This window comes from Dermacentor variabilis, unplaced genomic scaffold (assembly GCF_050947875.1).
Source record: "Dermacentor variabilis isolate Ectoservices unplaced genomic scaffold, ASM5094787v1 scaffold_13, whole genome shotgun sequence".
Lineage (NCBI taxonomy): Eukaryota > Metazoa > Arthropoda > Arachnida > Ixodida > Ixodidae > Dermacentor > Dermacentor variabilis.
In genome coordinates, this window is record NW_027460291.1 from 20,167,188 (window position 1) to 20,191,582 (window position 24,395).

The 24,395-nt window shown below is 46.9% G+C and overlaps 1 protein-coding gene and 1 non-coding gene across 2 annotated transcripts in view; both read right to left on the minus strand.

Moving 5' to 3' along the window:
* Positions 1–3,094: 3,094 nt before the first annotated feature.
* The window catches only part of LOC142566620 (uncharacterized), a 57,159-nt gene continuing 35,858 nt past the window's right edge, over positions 3,095–24,395 (minus strand). The window contains exons 5-7 of the mRNA XM_075677457.1: positions 20,003–20,019; positions 4,587–4,659; positions 3,095–3,115 (exon numbers count right to left, since the gene is read on the minus strand). Coding sequence (XP_075533572.1) covers positions 3,095–3,115; positions 4,587–4,659; positions 20,003–20,019 — 111 coding nt within the window. The remainder of the gene's footprint in view (positions 3,116–4,586; positions 4,660–20,002; positions 20,020–24,395) is intronic.
* LOC142566871 (U2 spliceosomal RNA) lies at positions 12,689–12,875 on the minus strand. The gene has a single exon (XR_012825151.1). It is a non-coding gene; the product is annotated as a U2 spliceosomal RNA (small nuclear RNA).

Here is a 24,395-nt window from a genome sequence, read left to right on the forward strand (position 1 = left end):
CTTTTTATTTGTTTCTTGAATCGCAAGCATATCAATTACAAAGTTGTTGGGCGCCTCAAATAGGCTCTCAATCAAGCATTTGTTTCGTGCTCAGCTTTGTTGATTTTTCTTAGAAAAATCAAAAGCGCACCTAACATAAAAAATACGAAATAGATACGCTCTCGCGCGCCGCTACTCAAGCGCTCCCAACCGAATTTACTAGCGGTGGGAGCTCGATAAAGGGCTTCACGGTCAGGAGCCCTTTCCCGTGGCCAGGAAATCATGACGGCGCATTCCAGACTGTAATTTTCCCGCACTCATCTTGCTCAGTATATAGGCGCGCTCGGAACCTATGTTCCTTTTGTTCCCTCTAGCAATAGAAACAAATCTTGCGCAGGCTAGGCCAATCTAATGCGTTTCGGCGGATCTGTACGGCCAGCATATGCTGTTGTCGATCACGTAAATCATTTTTGCTTGACGCGTCGCCTGCGTAGATACTAGCGGGAAATCTCAACTGTAACACGCCGGTGACCTACACTTCAAGGAGACAGTCATGCCCTTCAGGTTTGATCAGAAGCCTAAAATGACCTAGGCTGCACACTGTACCCTCACCTGCAAGGTCGCCGGACATGACACCGCTGGACTTTTTTTGGGGCTGAAGCTACCACACCGTACGCCCTAAGGGCAAAAATAAGGAGAGTCTGCCGCGTGATTCCGACGTGGTTGGTCAAACATGCAATAGGACAAGTGTTGGAAAGAAGCAAGTACTGTATTGCTTCAGGCGGTAACCTATTTTAGCACGTGCTACAAGGGCAAGTGGAAAATAATGACTCGAACTGGTGTAAAACCTGACTGTTTAATGCACCTTCATGATGTCCCCCTATCCCTTTATAAAGAAGAGATTGCATCAAAGATTAAAATAGGTAAAAAAAACTGCTTTGTTTTGTCGCTTTTCTGGAGTTCAAGAGACAGGAAGGATAATTGGCTAAAGCAGTTGCACCTTTGCATGTTTCTTTGTGTGTGTCTGAGACGCCTTACGTGATTTTGGTTAATTTCTTATTGAAATAAACTCCTGAGCAGCTCTTTTCGGTTCTTCCAAGAGCTGCCTCTTCTTTTGTGCTCTTTTGCGCATTCTTTTTTGAAACATTGATGGAATTTGTTTTGTAGCTTTGTTTCATGATACGCGAAGGTTAAAGTTATCCCGAGTGCCTCATGATCGAGCACAACATTCTTGCGTCCGCAGATGCTGACACTTATCGCACCAGGCTAGTTAGATCGCGAAAACTGTCGAGCCGTCCTACATGACGAAGCTTTGTACGGTGCGGCGATAAACGAATGCAGCTGTATATCTCTCGAAGGTTGCTCGGAGCCGCGTGAGTAGCGGCGCGCCGAGCGTGCATCCATTTCGTATTTCGCGTACTTCGCAGCCTTTTATTTCTTCTTGAAAAAAAAAAACCCTGCAACATTCATCACGAAATAAATGTTTGATTCGGAGGTTAGTTAAGGTGCCCTACAACTTTGTAATTCAAAACGTTTGCGATTCAAGCAATACATAAACGGTCACTAATTGAAAGCAATATTTAATACTTCGTGATGAAAAAGATACTGCCTGTATGTGCACACGATGGCCGCTACTATGCACTCCGTACGATTTCTCAAGAGCTCTTGGTGCTTTTTAAGATCTTGGTCCAAGTTAACTGGGATACCCGGTATAGAATTCAAACTTTATACACAGATCAAAATTGGACTTTCTGGTCAGCCGTGGTGAACATACCGTGCTAGTGTATTAGGGGACCCCAGCCTGTTCTTAATACATAACCGAGTGATGCAGGTCTGATACACCAGGTCCACCTCCTCCGTAAACAGGCATTCAATATTCACATGTTTAAGTATGGCAGACAGCACGTCATGCGGTAACCAATCAGAGGCCTTCCAAAGATCAAGCTGAAGAATTTAGACGGCAGACTGGGAAGCGTCAAAGCAGTACAGAACGCAGAGCCCCATCTGTGTGTTATTTAAAATCAGGCGCTCCTGTAAACGTGAAAACCTATTTTGTACTCACCAAGTATTTCTTTTAGCACGGAATTTTAGTGTCTATTAATCATATGAGACCTTTATAATCCATTAGTATCTGTTAGTATGTCATAATCGGCGTTTATTAACGATATGTGACTGCATCATGTAACAGCTATTAGTTTTGAATTCTTTTACGTCTTTGGAATGACGACCAGTGTGGCTCTTGGTAAAAAATGTGGCCATACTATGGTCGTTTAAGCTTCCTGCAAAGTGCTTGTGACACTTTGCACAGTTCTTTGTTACAATATTTATACCAGACACTACACAGGCCATCCACACCTGGGGACTTACTAAGGCGCAGTGTCCATTGCGCTTTCAATATTTCAAGCACTATTGTAGGCGCTTCTTTTTGATTAGGGAGGTAATGTGGCATGCGGCCTAGATGGACGGCTTCAAATTTGTTTACGTCAACTTGTGCAGAGGCAAAGCGATCTTTGTAGTGGCGAAAAAAGTACTTCGCGATAGTCCTGGTTTCATTTAGTCCTACGTTACTTCTTCCATATAAGCCATGCATCTGCTCTCTAATGAATGAGTGATCCATGGTATCGTTCCTTATAGAATATTTCAATCTTTCGCTTTATGATTCGCAGGTCATCCTCAAATGCAGCGGACTTTTTTCACTTTCGAAAGCTATTATATTAAAAAGCTTTTCTTGGAGCCCCCTTTCTTTCATTCCTTCTTGATTATTTGCAGCACTATATCTCGAAATGGGCTCTCATTTCGACACATGGTTTTAAAGGTTCCCTTTCATCGGCAATATTATAGGCGTGAGTTACCTTGACGTTGTTCATGTTTTCTATGTCCCAGTTGATAAAATTGTGATCCGGAAGTAATTTTGCTTTAAACTGTATATTTGCCAACAAAAAACAGTTTTTGTTTCTTCCCAGCGTTGCACCTAACAAATCAACCCTTGGAGAAGCAAACTGATACCACTGCATAAATACTGCTTGTGGGTATCGCTTCCAGTGGCAGATACATCCTGTCAATTCGCGCATGACTAGCTCCTTGACGATGCATCAAATGAAATTCCTGCTCCCCTTCAAGCACTCAGCTGCATCTCCTATGTCGTAATAACTGAGTGGGTCAAATCTTTGGCACTTATTTCTCTGACATGATAGTTACTAATTTTTTCCCTCGTGCTCAATAGACAGCCACCCAAAAAAGTAAGTTGTCTTTGTAGAAACAGATTATTGCTTTATTATATCACAAACATTAGTTTCTCGTATCGTTTCCGCATTTTGTGCTTTACCACAGGTAACACGCCATGATGTGCGATTTGCAAGGAAATCACAAGTTATTACTTTTGCTGACTGACAACAAAAGTGATTTTAGGCATTCGGCCCCACAAATTTTTAACAACACGCACGCCTCGAGCGGCAATTACATTCGCACGACTTACAACATTATAGGATTTTGAAGTAAAACGTAGCATTATGTTCCGGGTCTAAACAAGCGCTTACTTCCAACTCTGTGTAATGAGGAACGAAACTATAATTTTGTACATGCTGGTAGGAAGCAGTATCGCAACGAAGGGAGAAAATACGGCACATTAGGAAACAACACTGTGACCAAACTTGGGGCGTCAGCAAATTAACCGGAAAACAGGAGCTCACATAACAGCCTAACCAAATCCTCGCGAACGCCTATCGTACGGGCCAACTCATTCCAAGAAAGTCGTTTTTTTTCAGTTTGTGACACAGAAGGCTTAGTGCCACATGTGTGATGACATTTTTTTGTTATTATAAAGACTCACACAAACTAAAAATATTTATGTGGTCAAATGAAGGAGAACGCAAAAAAATGATTTTTGTAAACGCGTACCCTGTCAAAAGATGAAGCCAGCTGAACAATTTTGGAATAAGTTTTAAGAAAGACCGGTAAGCAATATTTAGGCGCTTGTATACCGTATGCCGTTCCGTCTATTCTAAACAGGTTAGTTACAGATAATAGCTGTATTTATTTCAGAATACTAGATCATCAGGTGACGTATGCATGGTTATGAGAAGGCTAGTTATGCATGTACGAGTTAATGCAATGGGAAATTAACAATTAATGCATGGGAATCGTGATTTCCTTAGGTGTGATTGAGAAGCTTTGTAGAAAAAGTACAAAGAACGCTATTCGTAGTAGTCATCTTGGCAAGTACTCAGTAATGCAGTTGTGTCTTTTTTATTGCAGGTAAGTGTGAATAGCACGAAACATTGAATAAATAGATTAAAAATACGAAACATTATACCACTACAGTGAAAATACATTGGGTGATCGTAATACTCCAATATAATACATTATTAGGCGATAGCTTATTACAGAATAAACTATTTCGCACTTAAACCACCTGGAAAGTTTAATTTATTTAGCACGCAAGCTTTCGTTGATTAACTTGTTCTTAATTTAGAGCCATGCTTTGTCCCAAATAACTGCCATTGAAATAAACGCTTTGCAGCAGATCACGCAATTCACAAGCAGCGAGGCAGCTCACCTCCTCATTGCGCAAGCACTGTTCAAAATAACCACGAAGAAAGGAAACTGACCTTCATTGCAGGCTCGTAGAGAAATACTTCAACGGCGGATGTGGCGAAGCTCAGGTGCAGTCCAAACTTGCCCCTGGATTTCAATGATCAGGAGAAAACAAAATGAAGCTTGTTACAGGTGTCCAAGGTGAACTGTAGACTAAATACTTTTAACGCTATAATGAAAGCACATGTAGATATCACGCCAAAAATGTATCAATGAAGAGAGATATAGAAATAACTTTATTGAGTGCGCAACAATTTAGCGAAAAAGGCGGGGAGCCTATGGGCTGCCAGTAGCCCTTGGGCCCTCGCGGCGTCCTCGGCCACCAGGACAGCCAGCGGTTGGTCTGCCGGGCTCGAGCTGAGCAGCACTCTTTCCCATTGCTCATAATTAGCTATTACGAGGCGCTGTAGGGTCGCCTGAAGGCAAGCCCGCAGAATGTGTGGCAGGTCTGCCCATTCCTTACATATTCACATTTGTCCGAATACTGGCCTAAGTAGTAGAGACTACAAACCAGCGGGTTCCGGTACATATTGATTTGAACGAGGCACCAGGCTACTGCTTGCTGCTTAGTAAGTGTTGGGCACGTGGGGGGGATACTGGACTCTTCCCAATCTATAATGACTCGTGGTATTCCTGTAGTAAACAATGCGGTACCTTCTCGGCCCTAGCAGGGGTGGCTCAAGGGCTCGGTATATAACTGCTCGCGCCATGGCATGAGCAGCCTCGTTGCAGGGGAGGGAGGAGCGCGCGGGCGCCTAGATGACTTGGATAGCCCGCTGGTCACCAAAGTTAACGAGAATCAGTTTTGCTTCCGGAGAGATGGGCTCCCTAGTGAAGTTGTGGACGGCGCCTTTGGAGTCGCTGATCACGTATTTGGCTTGCTTGGCACCTATTTTTTCTAATGCAATGACCGATTCCTCGCTTACTTGGGCGTTGTGGGTTCGAACGGAGCCGCTTACTTTGAGATCAACATCTTGTGTACTACCACGATGGAAAGGTTGCGGTGACCTATGCACTCTGCCGCGTCGACGAAAGCCACGTACAGAAAATCTTAGAATCTTTTCTCCATGGTTTTAGCACGTTCTTCCGGTCTTTCTTTTTAGTGTTCGGGATGTATGCTTCTGGGTAGAGGGAGTATCTGAAAATGTTTCCGTATGTCGTGGGGAATGTTTACCTTTATGCTCTACGTGATGCTTCGTTTATGTCCACTTTGCTGAGTACATGTTTGTCAGTGGAGCTCTTTGTGAGTCTTTCATATTGTGCTGTCTTATAGGCGTGTATGAGTTATTCGAGTCTATTGTGGATACCTAGGGCTACCAGTTTGTCGCTAGCAGTGGGTATGGGAAGTCCTGCTGCTTGTTTGTGTGCCCGTCTAATGATACCTTCGATTTTTATCTTCTTCGAAACTTGGAGATTTAGGTAGGGGTTTACGTACATTACGCGGATAATAACGGAGACGTGTACTAGGCATGCCAAGTTGGCCTCCATCATGCCAGGATGAGGACTGCCTAATCTCGAGATGAGCCTCATCGTCTGTTGGCCTCTCTTTTCTAGCATTTTAACGATTTCCTCGTTACACCCACTCACAAGGGCGTGAAGCCCCCGTACTGTTACGCTATTTATTGACCACTATTGCCTTCTGCTTCAAGTGCAATGTTTGGTTTGTCCGTAGAATTCTTGCAGCCAGGAACTCTGATTATTGCGGTGCACATCCGAACCATCTATGCATCGCATACTTTTCAACCTTATATAAGGTTGCTTGTAGAGCTTCTTCTATCTGAGTGTCGCTGCCACCTGTTGCCCATAGCTTGATGGCATCAGTGTACAGTTATGCTGTAACCTTTAATGGTCTTCAGTTCTGCTGGTAGGTTTAAGACAGATACACTGAATAGAAAGGGAGACAGGGCAGATCCCTGCGGCATGCCCTTCCTTCCAAGTTCTATATCTTCCGATCTTATCTCGCCTCCCGTGATTGGCGAGCTGCGTTCTGCGTAAGTCCTTAACTTAGACGTAGGCTTGTTGACCCACTCCTATCCTTTGTAGGTTCTCTAAAATAGCCTTTTGTGGGATGTCAAAGGCCATCGTGAGATCCAGTCAAAAGATAGCTTTGGTATTCGCTGTCTGAGATCACATGTCTATTATGTGGTGTTTAATTTGTAGCATAATGTCTTGCGAAGAAATTGTTCGCATCAACCCGATTATAGTGTGCCGGAAAAGGCGGTTGTCAAACATGTACTTATTTAGATCCTGAGTGTTCCTTCTGTAAGAAACAATATATCGGTGAAACAGGACAATCAATGAACGTCAGATTAAATGGACATCGCGCGGGCACAGCTAAAAAAGCTGCCCAATGCCGTCGCCGAGTATTTCAGCCAACCAGGTCATAACATTGACGAACTTAAACTCTACTTCTTACAGTAAATTTCCGTTCTGAACGAGAAAGCGAATACAGAGAATCATACCTTATCCATAAGTTCAAGACATTGCAACCAATAGGCATAAACGTTTCAAAGGGACCGTTAGAATCTACGCGCTATGCTAAATTTCAAGCTAATAATAATATTTGGGGTTTTACGTGCCAAAACCACTTTCTGATTATGAGGCACGCCGTAGTGGAGGACTCCGGAAATTTTGACCACCTGGGGTTCTTTAACGTGCACCTAAATCTAAGCACACGGGTGTTTTCGCATTTCGCCCCCATCGAAATGCGGCCGCCGCGGCCGGGATTCGATCCCGCGACCTTGTGCTCAGCAGCCCAACACCATAGCCACTGAGCAACCACGGCGGGTAATTTCAAGCTATAGGCAACAACACTTAGTTTGATTTCTTGGCGTATCCCCCCCTTTTTTATTCCTCCCTTTCTTGTTCAACCTGCCTGTCAGACGCACTGACGCGCAGGCTAACAAGCGTGCGTTGACAGACCGGGGGGGGGGAGGGGGTGGCCCTGGCCTAGGCCTTGTGCACAGCATTCCTTTACTCGCAATTCGACACGCTAACGCACCTTCCCTCTTGGCCGCACCCTCCCGCCTTACGTCCTCTCCCCTTTAGAAGAACCCCACCTATATATATACTGTGGCGAGGAATGCATACCTCGCATTGAAGAATAGGTGTCCACTTGTGGAAACGTTGGCTCCTGGTTTCTCATTGTTCACGTGTTGCTCATCATCTTGAATTTCCATATCCCGCATTCCCCGTGTTTTCCATGTACTTATTTCGTTGTTTTGAGAACAACGTGCTCTAGAGGCTTTCCTGTGCGCCACGTTAATGTAATGGGCCAGAGATTTTCTAGTTGCAGCGTGTTGCCTTGCTTTGGGATAATTGGCAACTGAGTGGTTTTCCACTGACTCGGGATGCTGCCTTGCTCCTAGTATGCGTTCACATACCTGGCGAAAGCCGTGATCGAATCATCATCGAGATTTCGCAGGATCTTGTTAGCGATTTGTCGGGGCCCGGCGCGGATTCCGTGCACCTCAGCAAGCACCGCTCGAACCTCCCCATCAATTATCGGGCTGTCAAGGTTAGGGTTTCCCTTGCCGGTGTACGTGTGCTCTTCCTTGGTTGTACAACCTACGTAACACGTTTGTATTTCTTCTAAAAGGTCTTCCTCCTTGCCTAAGTATGTCAGAACTAGTTTGTTAAGATTATGTCTCTGTGTGGTCTTGCCATTCTCCGAGTCTAGACGATAGAACGCGCGCAGTTGCTAAACAAGCGGACCAATGTGCGTTTGGCACCGCGCGTCACTGTATAATCATGGGTCGACTGGTCCTTGGAATGAATGACAACGCACTGAGAGAACGTCTTCTACGTGAGAAAACACTCAAACTGGCGAATGTGATGGACCAATGCAAGACGGCGCAACTGTCTAAGACGTACGCCCAAGAAATGCAACCACAGGAAAGTTAGATGTTCGCACCGGATAGGCGCTACCAACCAGTCTCACAACCTGATGATGGACCCCGGGAGGTGCACCATCATACCCTCAACCGCCACAGCATCATTCTAAAGCACAAAGGACGTGCTTGAGGTGTTGTGAGTAGCACCAACGACGCCAGTGCCTAGCATATGGTCAAGGATGTCACAACTGCAGCAAACTACGCTGCATTATGTCGACAGCCACCACACCAATTCCACTGAGATCATCCGCGTGTTGCGCGAGCATTGTACGAAAACAACGAAGATGCACCTCTCTCGGTCGATGTGCTGGCTGTTCGTGGCGTCCACAACTCATTGTCACCGTTGCTCCAAACGATCGAAGTGACAGGACATGACGTTTCATTCAAACTGGCTACTGGTTCAGATGGCAAGCACGTCTCTGCAGATGAACTGCAGAAATAGCTCAATCTCCCACTGCTCACTGATCCCAGTGCCTACATAACCACCTGTACTGTTGAACCACTGACATTACAGGGAGAGTGCCTTCTTAAGTGCAGCTCGTGAGACACATCAACAACATTGAAGTTCTGTGTATTTGGTTTTCCAGCTGCTCCCTTCTTGGGCATCGATATCTGCCGGACGCTGAAGCTAATTCAACGCGTCAGCCAACTGGACTGCAGCGTGGCTGATGACATACCAACAAGGAATGAGACACCAAAAACATTCATGAAGTTAATTGGATTTGTCTTGACCCTCCAAAATGCAATGAGGCAATCAAGCCTCAGACACCACCAAAGCCGCCTGCTCCGCAGCCAGTGACGACGTCTCTGATCGCGAGCACTGTACTTGTCGGTGTCACACCAGCAACAGATGCCTCGGCAACAGCAAATGACCCTACAACAGCAAATGTCACAGAAGCAGCCACCTGGCAGTACCGTGGTGCGACGATATGGCACGGTGGTCTGTCCTGTCACCCAGATGCAGCTCATGCAACAGAAGCAGCAATCGCTCCAGCAGATGTAGCAGCATAGGCAGCTCGAAGACTCAGTAAGCCAGCAGAACACGATTTCATTAAAACACCCGCTGTGCATCGCTGAATAAGTTTCTGTTTGCAACATTGTATTGCTTTCTCGTTGCATTTTCCCACATAAATTGCGTGATCAAATGAAGGAAGTCAGGCATCCTGGCTATTTGCCAACGTTGCGTTAGTACACTCGCTGCCATCACAGGCCAAAGATTAACATTTTTGAAATTTGGAGGTCACTGTACCACCTCCCCTAACCTTCCACGCCTTTCAAACTGGCGAATCCGAAAAGAGATGCCACAAGAAAATACTGACATCGTTGTCCATGTTTGCTTCTCTCTGTCCACGTGTAGCCTTGAGCCCTAAGCACATATTTTAGGATGACGCACCAACTATCCCAAATTTCGGCAGTTATCTAACTAGCTCCTGAGCGTACCATTAGTTACGCTAATATCCCTCGTTAGTTATCATGGCAGGTGTCAGCAAACCTAACTTGATGCCTCGCTGAATGCATGCAGAAGAAGACAGAATACTAACAGATGACGGGTATTTGAATTTATGTTTCGAGTAGATCGGTACGTCGATGCACGGATCGTGCTGCTTACCAAAATGTCTATTGCATGGCATCACAAGGTATCACGCCGATACAGAGCCTACGATAGGGGACCACGCATAAATTTACAATATTACTTTGCGGCAAGATAGGCAACAAAATGCGGTATAAGAACGATTCACATCGCCGATTGGCAGAGGTCGTGCGGCAAAGTACAGTGATGGGGATGATGATATTTATCAGCACCAAAAACCTTTCAAACAGGGTGGAGCCAAATCGTCACCTAGCCTGCTTGAGGTATTCAGGTTTTCAAACATCTCTAAATGGTGACCAAGACCCGACTCATGGATGGATGCTATGAGCGTCCCCTTTGAGCGTCCCCTATGAGCGTCCCCTCTTATTATTGTTTTGACAAATATCTTACAATATTTTGAAAAAGAAAAGAAAGTAAGACAAGAAAAACTGAATTCCCAGCATCAAGCTTTCTTAACCACTATTAGGAATGTTGCTTTTGTACGCCCCCATTGTTTGTGATCTCCATATTTTCCTGCCACCAAACTTCCAGTCGCCTCTTACTAATTTCTATAGCGCACATGTTTACTTCCTCCCTGCTATCACTGAATCCAAGGGCTTCAAGGAGCATATAGGTGCCTAATCCGACCGCTAGGCAGATAACTTCACATTCTAATCCATCACGTTTCATCGTTTCCGTAGCTTTACGGCAGTAGGCGCATGATTCTTCTTTTTTGTTGTACCGCGCTTTATAAATACGCGTTCTAAGGTATCCTTATCTTGTTTCGAAAACTAAAGAGCTTCCCTTTGAGGTATAATAAAAACTTTCTTCCCTAATTTTGTTTTTCTTATTAGGTAGTTACTCAAGGCAGGTTTATTTTCCATTGCCGCCATTCACGAGATTGTCTCATCCTCTCTGACTTTGCGTTTGACGTTGTTTATTGCCATGTTGCTTACTATAGATCATTTTATCGGGGAGGAGGAACGTAGCCTCGAACTAGCGCGCCGCGCCGTTCTCCTTGCCGCACTGCTATGTGCGGATTCCGTTTTTTCCCAGTAGCAGCTTGGAAATGTAGCGGTTTGATTGCGAAACATTTCGAGTGTAACGTGTTCTGTCTGGGATTCCTGCGATGTCAGATGACTCAAGGATAACGGGCTACCACTCTGCTGTGTTCGGCTGCAAAAATTACTTTCGGAAACAAGCGTCAAGTGCATCTTCAGCCGCGGCGACTTCGTGTACACCGCCATTGCGATAGCAGAGAAGCGTCCGCTCTGTATTGCCAGCATAAACAGAATGGACTTGCTGCCATCGATTGTATGTTCGGACAGTTTTGTTCCCAGTTAGCGCACGGCGACAAACTCGGAACTCGGAACACATGATCAAACTGGGATACGAAAGAAAGATGCGTATTCCGAGTCGGTCAACTATTGCGAACGGATGAAGTTAACTATTTCTTCGTGCACGCACAATAAACTTATCTGTTCAAACGTGTTATGAGGTTATCATGCTTGGCAACCAACGTTCTGGTGGAAGTTGACCGAGGTCGTATTATGAAAATAGTACGAGCAGCTAATAAGTGAACATATGTTCTTTTCCGCTCTGTAACCGACCGAGGGCCGGCGGGCCCTTGTTCACATGGGCTCTACTATGCTGCAGAATCTCGCCGGCAAGCTGTTGATGCCGCTCATCGCGTGCTGTATTAGTGTAGAAAATAAAGTTACTGTTGCAATGAGTAGCTATTCGTTTATCAACTCTCTTGAGGAGGCGAGGTACCCTTGCATACAGAGGCACCATTCGAGACCTAGAGTGCGCATTATCTTCCAACGCGTCACGTGCGTCTGGTAGGTCGTGGTACATTCGCGACCACTGTCATCAGCTCATTTTATCTATGTTTACAGCCCTTTTTATGCAGGTATTTAACGGTTCTTTATTTTGCAAAGCTTGATGTCCATGTTCAAGATAAACAATGTTTAGAAACTCGTACCACGAATTCTATATGAGCACGAAAGCTAGCAAAACGTGTTTCCTCGGAGCTTCGTAGTTACCTGGACTGAGCTTTAAGCTCGTGCGGCACACCACCTGACACATCGACATATCTGATTGTCGTCGCCTGAGTGATACCGTAAGAGTTCAAGGCTAGACACACTCGCGGTACATGAACGCGGTACATGAACGCGGTAACGCGGTACATGAATGCGTTACGTATCGACAATGTTCAGACTTGACTCGCGTCCTATTTCGATCGTGGGCATAGCTGCGGGAGCCCCTCTAGGCCCGTCGCCGTTCTATATTGCCCCAGTTCGAAGCTGAAAGTTTACTGACGACATGCTAAGAAGTTTCTCAATCCAAACATCTTGTTGACATCTTTCTGGAAAGCGCCAAAACATGCCACTCGTCGTGGACAGCACGTTCGCCGTGCACCTTCCAGCGCGATCCCACATTTCAGCATAGCGCCGTAAGATAGACGGCGCTGTGATCGCAATATCGCGGCGCCCTCAATAAAGCGGTATATACCGGTCGCATATTTGCTAGAAAGCTTTCTAGTTGTTTTCATCCACTGTGAATCAATGTTTTTACAGCCAAGCTGCATATGGCTAGGTAGTAGAAAAAATTGCGTGCGTTATTGAGCCGTGCCAGATCGAGAATTTCTGCGCAGACATAGGCTGATACCGAAGATAGTGAAATACCGGCCGACCAGCGGAGGAGCTGCAGCAGGCTCCCAGCACTCCGCCAAATTGCAAAACTAAGTTCAATATCTGAGGTCCTAATGCAACCCGTATCATATACGGGTTGATAAAAACTGATAAGAATGATGCTACACTTTGACCCGCGTCGGCCATGTCCACGTTCGCACAGCCCTCTCTTTGTTGGCGTGCCAAGTGCTTGCGTATCTCCTTTCCTTGCGCTCTCCCGTAGTGGTGGCAACGTAAGCGTGCTGCCCGCCAGGACCACGAGGTGGAAATAAATGCGAACCGTCCATGTGGCCCCGATCCCGCAAACTTGGAACGTTTCACAGGATGTTGTGACTTCGGGGGGGGGGGGGGGGGGGGGGGGGGGAGGACGAGAGACGGACGAGAGACGAAGAACCGAACAACTTTATACAATATTTACAGATAGTGAATGATAGCCTACATGTATATGTGAGAGCGCATCAGACCGACTGGGCGGCTGGAGGCGACTCTCTCCTTCACAACGGGCCGGTTCTCCCTTAAATCCCTTTGGCGACTTCTCGTCGGCAGGAACCAGGCTGGGCGGTTGATGACGTCATTCGCGTCGAATACTTGATTCGTCGTGGAGACCGCTGGCTGCTTCGTGAAGTCCCCTCCCGTGTCGAATTCTCGATTCGTCGCGGAGAAGTGTGAGCTCTCATCGCCTCGATGATAGACACCTAGTATGGCAGCTCTCGTCGCCTCGATGACAGGCACGTGATTTGGCTCTACAGAACCCCAACCGCCAGATAATACATCCAGCAGTCGAGCTGTTCGACGTGGCTCGACGTATGCGATGCGCTGATTGAGCGACGTTCTTGATGGGGTTAAGGAAATGGCTTTGCCGCCCTTTCAAGCACTGGTCTTTCCTATTCTTAAATCTGAGAGAGGTCACGGAGTGACCGAACATCAACGCCAACCACTTCGGCGAAAGTGAGCACCCTCCCGATGTTCTCCACAACGCCAGACCAAACGCCACGAAAACAAACGCTCTAACCGCCTCTGTGCTCTCAACAGAACCATTCCGTTTATAGTACTGAACACTAAACACGCAGCCGATAAAGAGCCCAGGATACAGACCTCTACAAATAGTGCTCTAAAAGAAGACACATTCAAAGAGAATAAACAGCTAAAGAATAGATTGCAAAGTTATTGCTACCAGTCATTCGGGCATGCCAGACACAGCTGAGGCGATCGAATAAAGTTTATATTTTGCCATGTGTCGCTCCGAGCGAAATTCTGTCACTTGGTTTGCAATGATATGCCATTCGCGTAGCTGCGGTAGGCTCTCTAGCGATCCGAATGCTCATTTTAATCGGTGACACTAACATTACGATACCCTTCACATGCTTGTGTGTCATAAGTGATTGTCAATGACCTTGAATGTGCTAAAATAATTGAAGAGGCAAGAGTATACATGAAAACGTAGCATTAAAGGTTTCAACTTCTAGGATAAGCTCTTCGATAAGCATACGCTGCAGCCTAAAAGGGTCTGCTAAGTCCGTCAGCATTTGTACGCAGCTTCTAAAATTGTTCTCTGATATTGGGCGCCAATTTCATTGGGGCCTTCCACTTGTCGTTTGATTTACCAACTCGCTGACATGCGTTGCATGACCGAACGAGTGTTTCAACCTCTTTCCAGCATCCTGGCCTATAGATATCTTGCGCTAGCCTAGCCTTTGTCCTCTTGATACTGAGGTGACCCGCCCAAGCATTCCCATGCGCTAACTCTAAAAGCTGTGTTCGCTACTTTTCTGGCACGCGTTCTTGGTTGTACGACTGACCCTTCGAATCCTGATATTTCCGGTACTTGAGACCTGACCTACTGTAGAACGAGATGTTCTTTCGGGCCACTCTTTCATTCACATTAGCCGGTAGCACAGTTAGCGAAAGGTAAATTTTCGGTGCCGCGATACGCGCCTCTCGTTCAACCCTACTAAGCTGCTCCAAGTAAATTCATGCGGGACTAAGCAGTGAAACTTCCACTTCAGCCCTAGGCGCCCCGTTTTCCCGAGTCTCGAAAGGCTCCTCACCCACTGTCGCTGATCCACTAATTTATCCGTCACAAGTCTGAGTCCTCTTCTTTTCATCAGCCGTATCTCCCGGTCTAGGCTGCCGCTGTGAGGACGTTACATTGTCAGCTTCCTCGTTTGAAGATGAGCTTTCTCGTTTCTATGAGAGGGCGCGTGACCGCAATCGCGTTAATGCCATGCAAGCGAGAATTCTAGAGAAGGACGGGCCCTCCTTTTCCAAAAGCTGCTCCAATTTGTTCGGAAAAAGATATGAAAAGTGTTCAGGTGAACTTGGACTCACGGCTGCCTCCGTTTGCAACCTTCCAAAACGCCCTCGATGTTTACCTAGGCAAGTCGCAAGCACGCGCTCTGCCCTTCTGCGACTTGTCTGATCCAGGCGCATTCCCCTGTACGCATGAATAACATTTATGGTGGCGGCGGAATCGCGAAGTGTCATGCACATTTTCCCGTTTACCACGACCTCCTGCATATATGGCTCGAGCAGTCCAGATTTTCGTCTGACTGGTTAATGCTGGCGGATTCGATTTTATCCTTGCAATTTGAGGAAATATGACCTTCCTTGTTGCAGCTGAAACAGATAATTGGTCTCCGGGCCTCGAACGCGCACTCTACGTCTGCCTTACCTTTAGCCACCCCAGCCGACTGGGCTGTCTCTGCTAGCTCTTCCCTCGCCACGTCAGCATTAGTCGATACTCCTTTGCTGAACTCCGTTGCTTGCAGATGATTTCTTATTCGGCAAAACGGGGTTGCGAGGGGAAAACCGCTTTACAGAATAGTCCTCTTTTTTCTAGCCTATCTTCCGAAATAGGTTTTTCTTGGAAGTTTCGTCGCGTGTAATATTCCTCCGCGAGCTGCGCTGCCTTCTCAAGGTCTACCTCTGGGAGCCTGTCCTGCAGCCAAAGTCTAACTTCTTCTTTAAGAACTCCGTAAAACTGCTCCAGTGCTACGCATTAAAGCACCGTTGTCGTGTTTGCCATACGCTTCTGCACTTTTGAGCCACTCTTTTAGGTTAGACTTTAACTCTTACGCGAACTCAGTGTGTGACTCGCTGCCCCTATTCGCCTGTCTACACCGATGTCGAAAGGCCTCGGCAGAGAGGCGGTATTTGCGAAGAAGCGCGGCTTTTACCTTTCTATAGTTCTCATAGTCTTCTTTAGGCAAGCATGCGAGAACTTCCGCGGCCTCTCCTGGGACAATTGAAAGGAGTTTTTGAGATCAAAGGCTTTCGTCCCGCCCTATCTTTTCACACGTGCGTTCCAAATTCACGAGAAAAAGTGCGATATCACCGTCTATCCTGTATGGCACCATCAGGTCCTGTATTCTCAGTTTAGGCGTATCGCCTCCACCGGAAAAGGGACTTGAACACGCCGAGATAATTCGACTTGGCTGTATTTCCAGTTCTCTTATTTTAAGAGCATGATCTCGCTCTTCGCGACTTTTCTTCTCCTCTGCCTCCTCGCGCCTTCTTTTCTTGCCTCCTCGCGCCTTTCTTTTTCTTCTGCCTCGTGGCGCATTTTTTTCTCGCTTCTCCTCTCAACAATTTCTCCCCATACCTCTTTTACTTCCTTCTCAGTTACCTCTTGTGCCCTCATAACGTCCAGAATGGCTTTCTTTCGCCTTGCCGCGGCAACCGAAATGCCCATCTCCTGACAAAAATCAAGAAGGACCTGCATCCTGAGCTTCTCCATTGCGATCTGCCGGCTCGTCTCCGATTTTGCCTTTAAATTAGCTTTGCTTCCGAAGCCGGAACTCCATGCAAGGCCTGAAGCGAACTAAGACAAAACCACTACAACCCTTTCAGAATACTTGAGCAATTGTCCTTAGCATTTACGTGTGCGACAGAGGTCTGGCGATGCGAAAGGCAAACGTCGTGCGCTCACCCCTCCAAAGTAGCTGACGCCGGTCGACCTCATGGCTGTCGTTCAGCGGAGTAGCGGGTGTTATCTGGCTTTGAATCCCACCACTGCCACCACTGTTGTGACTTTGGGGTGGAGGACGACAGACGGATTCTTTCCGCAGACGAAGACGAAGTGGATGATGGCGTACATGTAGCTGTAAGAGCGTATCCGACCGACTGGGCGGCTGGAGGCGACTCTCTCATTCATAATGGCCCGATTCTCCTTAAATCTCTTCGGAGACTCCTCGTCGGCAGGAACCAGTTTGGTGACTTCTCGTTGGCAGGAACCAGGTGGGGCAGGTGATGATGTCGCCCGCGTCGAATTCTTGATTCGTCGCGGAGATGGCCGGGTGCTTCTTGAAGTCCCCTCCCGTGCCAAATTCCTGATTCCTGGGAGCTCTTGTCGCCTCGATGATGGGCACATAGTATGGCAGCTCCTGTCGCCTCGATGATAGGCACGTGGTATGGCACTACACGGAGCCACAGCCAGCTTTCAGAGGGAGTATGTGGGGAACCAATTTTGTGTGGTCTGTGTTATACGTGACTACTTGTGGTTTTAGAGTGACCTAACAACCATGACTGCACTGCGGGACGTTGGCCAACGCAAGTTTGCCCTTACTACAGTGAAGCAATGCGTGCCCTAGGAGTGCGGTGAGGTGCGTGTCTGTGCTACGCGCCGCGCTTCGTTGGTAAAAGGTGTGGTGCGCGTTTTACAACAATACATGGGTATGTATACCCCCCCATCGCCCTCCGGTGCCTCATCTTCAGAGGCACCACATCAGAGCAGAGCAGGGACTAGTTGCGTCTCACCTTCCATTTATCATGCGCACGACGTTTGCGCACGGCAATGGACAGTTCCCCATTAAGAGGCTCCCATACACAGCTTCGCTAGTCATCCACCTTCACAGAGTTGAGTGGCACTGAATTTTTTTTCTTGTACAAATATCTGAACGCTTTAGCAACCCATTTACGATCTTGAATATTCCTAAGTCGTTCAAAATAAATCTTACCTTGAGCGCCCATCAGTTAAAAAATTGTCCAGCCCTGCACAGCTTCATTTGTAAGGTTCGCGTGAGTTCCCAATACAAGACTTCCCGCTGACGTTTGGTTGCCAGCAAGTCCTGATTGTTTACACCATGTTTACACCATGTTCACACCAGCAAACGCGACCTGCCCGTCGCCACAACAAAACAGTTCTTGTTCGATGCCGTTCACGTATGCTTGCGCTGTCATTACCGCGTAAAATGGCCTTCAGCGTGTTGCTTAAGCAGCTTTGCCACTGCATTCGTGCGACGGAAAATCGAGCACTTATCGACTAAGGTAAAACAGTTGTGATGCGCAGCCTTTTGCGACCGGTCGCTTGGAGACCAACTTGATCGAATTCTGACCTTCGAGATCGTTAGGACACGCCGTCGTTGAGGTGATCTCGGAGGCTATGCCTCAACATTGCCCGTCTTTTTGTTGTATCGTCATGAAATAATTACGCAGAAATGTCGTGAATGATATTGTGTCATGTATAATAAGCGCGGTTGATTAAGCAAAACAGGCTGGTTCATCGTTCTCGAATTGAATGGTAACGATTCTCTTTTACTTTGATAGTGACAATCTCTTTTTATTTTTTTCATTTTTGCACGCCACACAAGAAGGGAATATGCAGTGTGTTCACCGTCACAATTAACGCAATAAAGTACACCGTTACAGTTTTCTGAGGCATGACTGTGGTCGCCGCATTTAGTACAGGTTTGTCGGCCTCTGCAGCTACGCAAACAGTGGCCGAACCGGTGACATTTGAAACATTTACAAGGGTTCGGGATTACGCCGTTATGCGTATATCAACATACCGAGCCTCAATTTTCGCGGGCAGTTTCCTTGAACCAAAGGTAAGTATCAAATGGTTTGTTGATTTCTTTATCCTCCCAATTCATAATTACTCTGTGTACCTACATGCCGTTCTGGTCGTTCAAGCGCTCTGGGAGCTCTTCACTGAAATTCCAAATGCCATCGTCTGATATCACTCCTTTGCTTGCAATGACAGACCGATGTGGTGTCACCGTGACTTGGGCATCCCCATATGCCACGACATTAGAAATCATTTGACGCGGGAGCTTCCCGCGTGCCTCAAGCAGGGGGTCGGCGCTAGCCATTGTTCTCAATTTGTAGCCAGTTCGCCGCGTGTCTGTGAGGCATTTAGTAAAAATTAATTGTGGGATTGTTCCGACAGGCTTTCCAGGGTTCCCAGCGTGTATGTCATGGTTAGGCGGAAAGTTTTCTCTGCGTCGGAAAAAATGGTTAAAGTTTCTTCGATGCGTCCTCTCGCAAAATGGACAATCAGGTAGCTTGGGCAAGGAAGGTAATGTCAAAAAGCTTTAAATAATTTGGCCAGCGATACCAGCTACACTCCACCCAGCCTCTCAAGGGGACGTGACAATAGCTCCTGCAAGCGAAGTCCTGCCAACGCGGGTTGTACTGTGTTGTTATAACCAATTACGACATAAACAAGACAGGATAGCCACACAAAGGTAACCCTTGTCACCAAGAAAACAAAATCAAGTTTTAAAAAGATAAAAGGGGACAGGACAGGTATGAAAGAAAAACACGAAGAAAAAGGCAACGGAGGAAGAGGACAGGAAAAGATGACTGCCGATTCCTCCCGAGTGGTTGAATTCATGGGTTGCCGTCTACGTGAAGCAGAGGCCAAAGAGGCATGTAGCCTTTTTGGAGGGGCCTTGCAGGTCCAGTCCCTCAGCATCGACTCAACCCCCAGAGTACCTTTCGCCGGACACGGCTAAATTCTAAGCTTGATAAGCAAGCTTGAATGATAAGCGTGTGAGCATGCTTTGGCTTGCTTTGCCAAGAACTACCTACTAACTACGCCAATTTGCACGGCCAGCGCCTGCTAAGGTCCCCTGCTTTGGAACACACACAGAATGAGGCCGACGCATGAGAAGCATGAATATAGGTGTTAAGAATGCTCATGCTTCACGTATATTAACGTGAAACATCCAAAAACCATTTAAATATGTCGAATTCTCTTGCATAAAAGCCCTTTAGGATCCTTCGAAAGTACCTGCAAAAAAGTTAAAGGGAGAGAGCTGACGTACATCTAGCAACGTCCTTTCCTTAACGTGATACCGTGCGCACGCAGCTTCTTTGCTTCGGCGTGAGTCTGATAGGTTCACCTGTTAATAATAAAGCTTTTGCTGAAGTGAGTGCTTGTGCGTGTCCGCATCGACAGCGCGCCTAAATGATACCGAATATGTCTCACCGGGACGGCCGCACGTCTACGCTCCCACCCTCTCCCCAGTGCCCGTATTTTGAGCGAGACTTACGTTGTTTCGTTGAGACCCTGAAAAAGAAAGAAACAAAGGAAGCGTCAAATAATGTGGTAAGTGAAGTTTCGCGCAGCCATCAACATGACTGAGCAGTGTTACAGCATACACCAATGTACGCGAGACCACGCACAGCACTGTGTGTCATCGCCTCAGCCAAAAATTAGTGTACAACTGCGAACCTCCATAGTGCTTAAAATACCGGGACATACATAGACAGGACAACACACAGCACGAAGTTCCTATGATTTCTTCCGGAAAGGCAACTGTCCTTTATGGGCTAATAAACAGTTGGAATAAACGTTTGGAAGTTAGTGCAGTGTGTTGTCGTTTCTACGTCTGTCTCCGTCTTTTTAGCGCTATTGAGGTTCCGAGTATGACAGACCAACTAGTCTAAATCAATGCGTTTATTATTGTACAAGTATCTTCCTACAGGTCTCTTATTGGCAATGAGGCAGTACGAACCACTCCTCAGAAAAAAAATGTTTCGCGAGTATATCTGCCTTGTTTTCAGCTAGATCAAGGCAGAAGCCAACCTTTCAGCAAGTGGACTTTGCTTTTTCAAGGCGGAATATGCTATCCTTGGCACTGTATATATAGGTACGCTTCTTGTAAAAGTGAGAGATGGTAAGGTGAGCGGGCGAGGTAGCAACCGAGGGTCTGTTAGCGGCGAGGGTGTAATTGAAAAGACAGATGATGCGCTACTGAACGACGGTGGACGAATGTGAGGTAGCACCGTGTTTCAGCCGGTTGATGTTTCACTCTATATATATTGTGACACTCATACGTGCGTAGTGGGTTGACGCCTCAACAGTACGTGGGGCCTTAAAGACAAGTGAAGGAGGAAGATAGCGCGCGGCTGGCTAGCTGAATCTCGTTTGGCGCTCAGCTGATGAAGGCTGTCTCGTCTAATTGTACCTGGCTTGTCAATAAACGTCCTTCGTGGGCGTAACAGAGTGGTGGAGGTGCAGGGTGCGACACAACGTATCGTGCAGCCGCAATACCTAGAACTTCGTCTGAGCCATCGTCGTACCGGTCTCTTGCTAGCGACTTTTCCCATGGCTCAGAACGGAAGTGGACAAAGGCCAGCGCTAGTTGTACCTGCTCAAAGGTCAGAGCCAGTTGGACCTTTGCAGCACTACATGGAACCGCGGTCGTTTGCGGGAAAAGCGGGTGAAGATGCCGACGAGTGGCTGACGCATAACGCAAGCGTGAACCGCTACAACCGTAGGGACTCTGTCACTCAGCTTGAATGTGTCGCATTTTTTGTAAGTGAGACAGCTTGAATGTGGTATTAAAACACGAAGACTCCATAACAACATGGGAGCGCTTCGTTGAGAAAATTAAGAAATATTTTGGCGTGTCGTAAGGCCAAAGAGAAATGCGCAGAGATAGCACTAGTTCAAAGAGCTCAAACTCCTGGAGAACCGTGTACTACATACATAGAAGAGATCCTCAAGCTGTTCAAAATAGTAAATTCACAGATGTCTGAGGAACACCGAGTCGGGCATCTCTTTGAAGGAATTGGAGATGACTACAATTTCCCTATAAGCAGGGAACACGTTAATTCCTTCTAAGATGTCCTACGTCAGTGCCGTGCGTTTGAAACATCGAATACACGTCAAATTGCGCCAAAATATCGACGCTAGGCGAATGTGACAACCGTTGCCAGAGTCGATGAGAGCCCATCCGACGATCTTTCGCCTGCTATACGGCAGATCGTGCGTGAAAAGCTGCTGGGACACCAGGTAATTGCGCGCAACGTCATGCAACCTGATACTTATTACCCGCAACACATGGTGTCAGCAGCACCGTGCGCTTCATGGTAATCGTCGGTATGTGTCACATACGTCAAACACACCGAAGCTCCATAGCCACGTCAGGGCACATTTACGCCCTAAGACGTACTTGGAGAACACCCTTGCCCCTGCAGATTCACACACAGACCAACGGTTCCTCAGGTGAAGTAGGCTCAGCCACTGCACTCTGCTACACGGCCCCCATGTCTGCGCGCTTTGAGGAGCAAATCATCGATCGTCGTTTGCCTGTGTGCAATGGTTATGGCGACTTGGGTCACATTGCTAGGTACTGCAATGCCGCCAACTACTGAGGTTCGACCGACCGACGATGTCTACGCCGTACCGCGCTGCACTTGGCGAAACGTATTCGCCTTCGCTCACATATCCAGAAAGCCTGCCTCACCAACACCCGGAGCCGCTGCGGAAACGTTCTCGAGCATCCGATCACAGCTTGACAGCAGCACTACCCTCTCCTCGCGTAAGCTGGTCCTAGTCTCTGCGGCTCCGTTACCCGTCGCCACTTCCGGAAAACTAGTCAACGTGGCCCTTGGAGGTGAAGTCACTGGACAATCTTCGATGTCGACAGAAATACCTTCACCCATTTGTATGTTTAAGAATAAGACGTCTGTTCTAATTGACGCAGTTTAATCAATGGCCTAGTGGACACGGGAACAACTGTTTCAGTGCTCAGTCTTTCAGTTAAAAGCATCCTAGGACGAAAAGTGATGTTTTGTTGGGACCGCGCTAATATGTTTCGCGGAGTTAGTGGGGATTTGTTGTATTTTGTCGGTGTGTTCTATGTAGACGTTATCTTGGGTGGTGAAATATTTAAAGCAGCGTTCACTGTTCTACGTCATTCTACGCATGATGCAATCCTGGGCCTCGATTTATTTAAACTGTGTGGTGTCACTGTCAACTTCAGAACGGGAGAAAGCAGTGTAGGCACAAGCTTTTCTGCTGCGTTTAATGGAAGGCCCGCCGTATCACGAACGTGTGCTTTGTATATACAGGGATATAGTTTTGCCTTTGTTATTCGCAGCGTGTGTTTCAGTCGCTCGTTCTCCTACTACCAACGAAACGTTTGACGCTACCCTGGAGCTAGTTCATCTGAGTTGCAACAAGAGAAATGTGCTGATACCGTATTGCCCACTGTGAGTTGTTCAGGGACACACTAGCTTATTGACCTTAAACTGTTCAAGATAACCTGCAATGCTACCACAGGGTCTGACACTTGCCGCCTACCATGAAGATCAAGTTCTGTCCCTCACCATTCTTACAGAGGTCCCTGATTCTGCGGAAGAACGCCATTTCGTTAATACATTGCCCTGCTGCGCACTCTTGCATTCTAGCTATGGTGAACAAGTCACTCAGCTACAACCAGGGTCATGAAGTGGCGAATATTTTTCTAAAACATGCCAGGCTGTTTCACTTTTAGAAGGTAGATGGGCCACCATTGTGTCCTCCTTCTCGAATACATCATCGCATAGATACGTGATCTCGCCCAACCTTTGCGACAGAAGTAGCTTAGAAGAACTTCTTATTGTGCTAGTTGGTGCATATTAGCAAACAGTTTTATAACTGCGCAAACAAACGGCCACAGAGAGAGAGCACACAAGGACAGGCGCAGACTTGCAACTAATCTTTACTTCACAAAGATCACATATAAGTACAGCCGAGAAATACACCATTCCGCTTGCGCGGAGAAAGCATTATCACCCAAAAGCTTTCTGTTGAAGCAACGCGCAACCTAACTACGTTCATCAACAAACCTCATCACATTACTTAACATGCTCGTGTAAGCCGATCCTGAAAGAAGTGAAAATGCTGTGCCGGTGCCGAAATAGCCGAGCGAGAGAGTTACGCGAGGCGTATCATATAAGAAAGAAGGGCGATGATTGTGTCAGTGGCACCTCAGTTTTATCTGTACAACAATGAGGTGAGGTTTCTTCATCAACGTACTTAGGTTGCGTGTCACTTGATCAGAAAGGTTTCGGGTGATTATGCTTTCTCGGCGCACCTGCAGTGGTGTATTTCTGGGATGTATTTATATGTGATCTTTGTGGAATAAAGATTAGTTGCATGTCTGCGCCTGTCCTTGTGTGTTCTCTCTCTCTGTGGTCGTTTGTTTGCGCAGGTTGGAAAACTGTTTGCTTAGCGACAGAAGCAGTATATCATCAGAATTCAAGGTGATCAACGGCCAAGTGCGTGAAATGCTAAATAAGAACGTAATCCAAGAATTCTGCAGTCCGTGGGCAGCGCCAGTGATTATGGTTAAAAAGAAAGATGGTATATGACGATTTTGTGTTGACTAGCGCCGCCTCAACACCATCACGATCACTAAATGGACGTATATCCTTTCCCGCATATTGACAATGCCGTCGACTGCCTTTCATCAGCTTCTTTATTTTTCGTCTGTTGACTTGAGGTAGGGGTACTGACAGATTCGTATGCCGAAGGCAGACAAGGAGAAAAAAGCATTTGTAGCACCAAATGGAATTTTTGAATTCGATGTGATGCCATTCGGGCTCTGTAATGCGCCTGCAACTTTCGCGCGCTTTATTGACAACATCCTGCGTGGTTTGAAGTGGGATCCC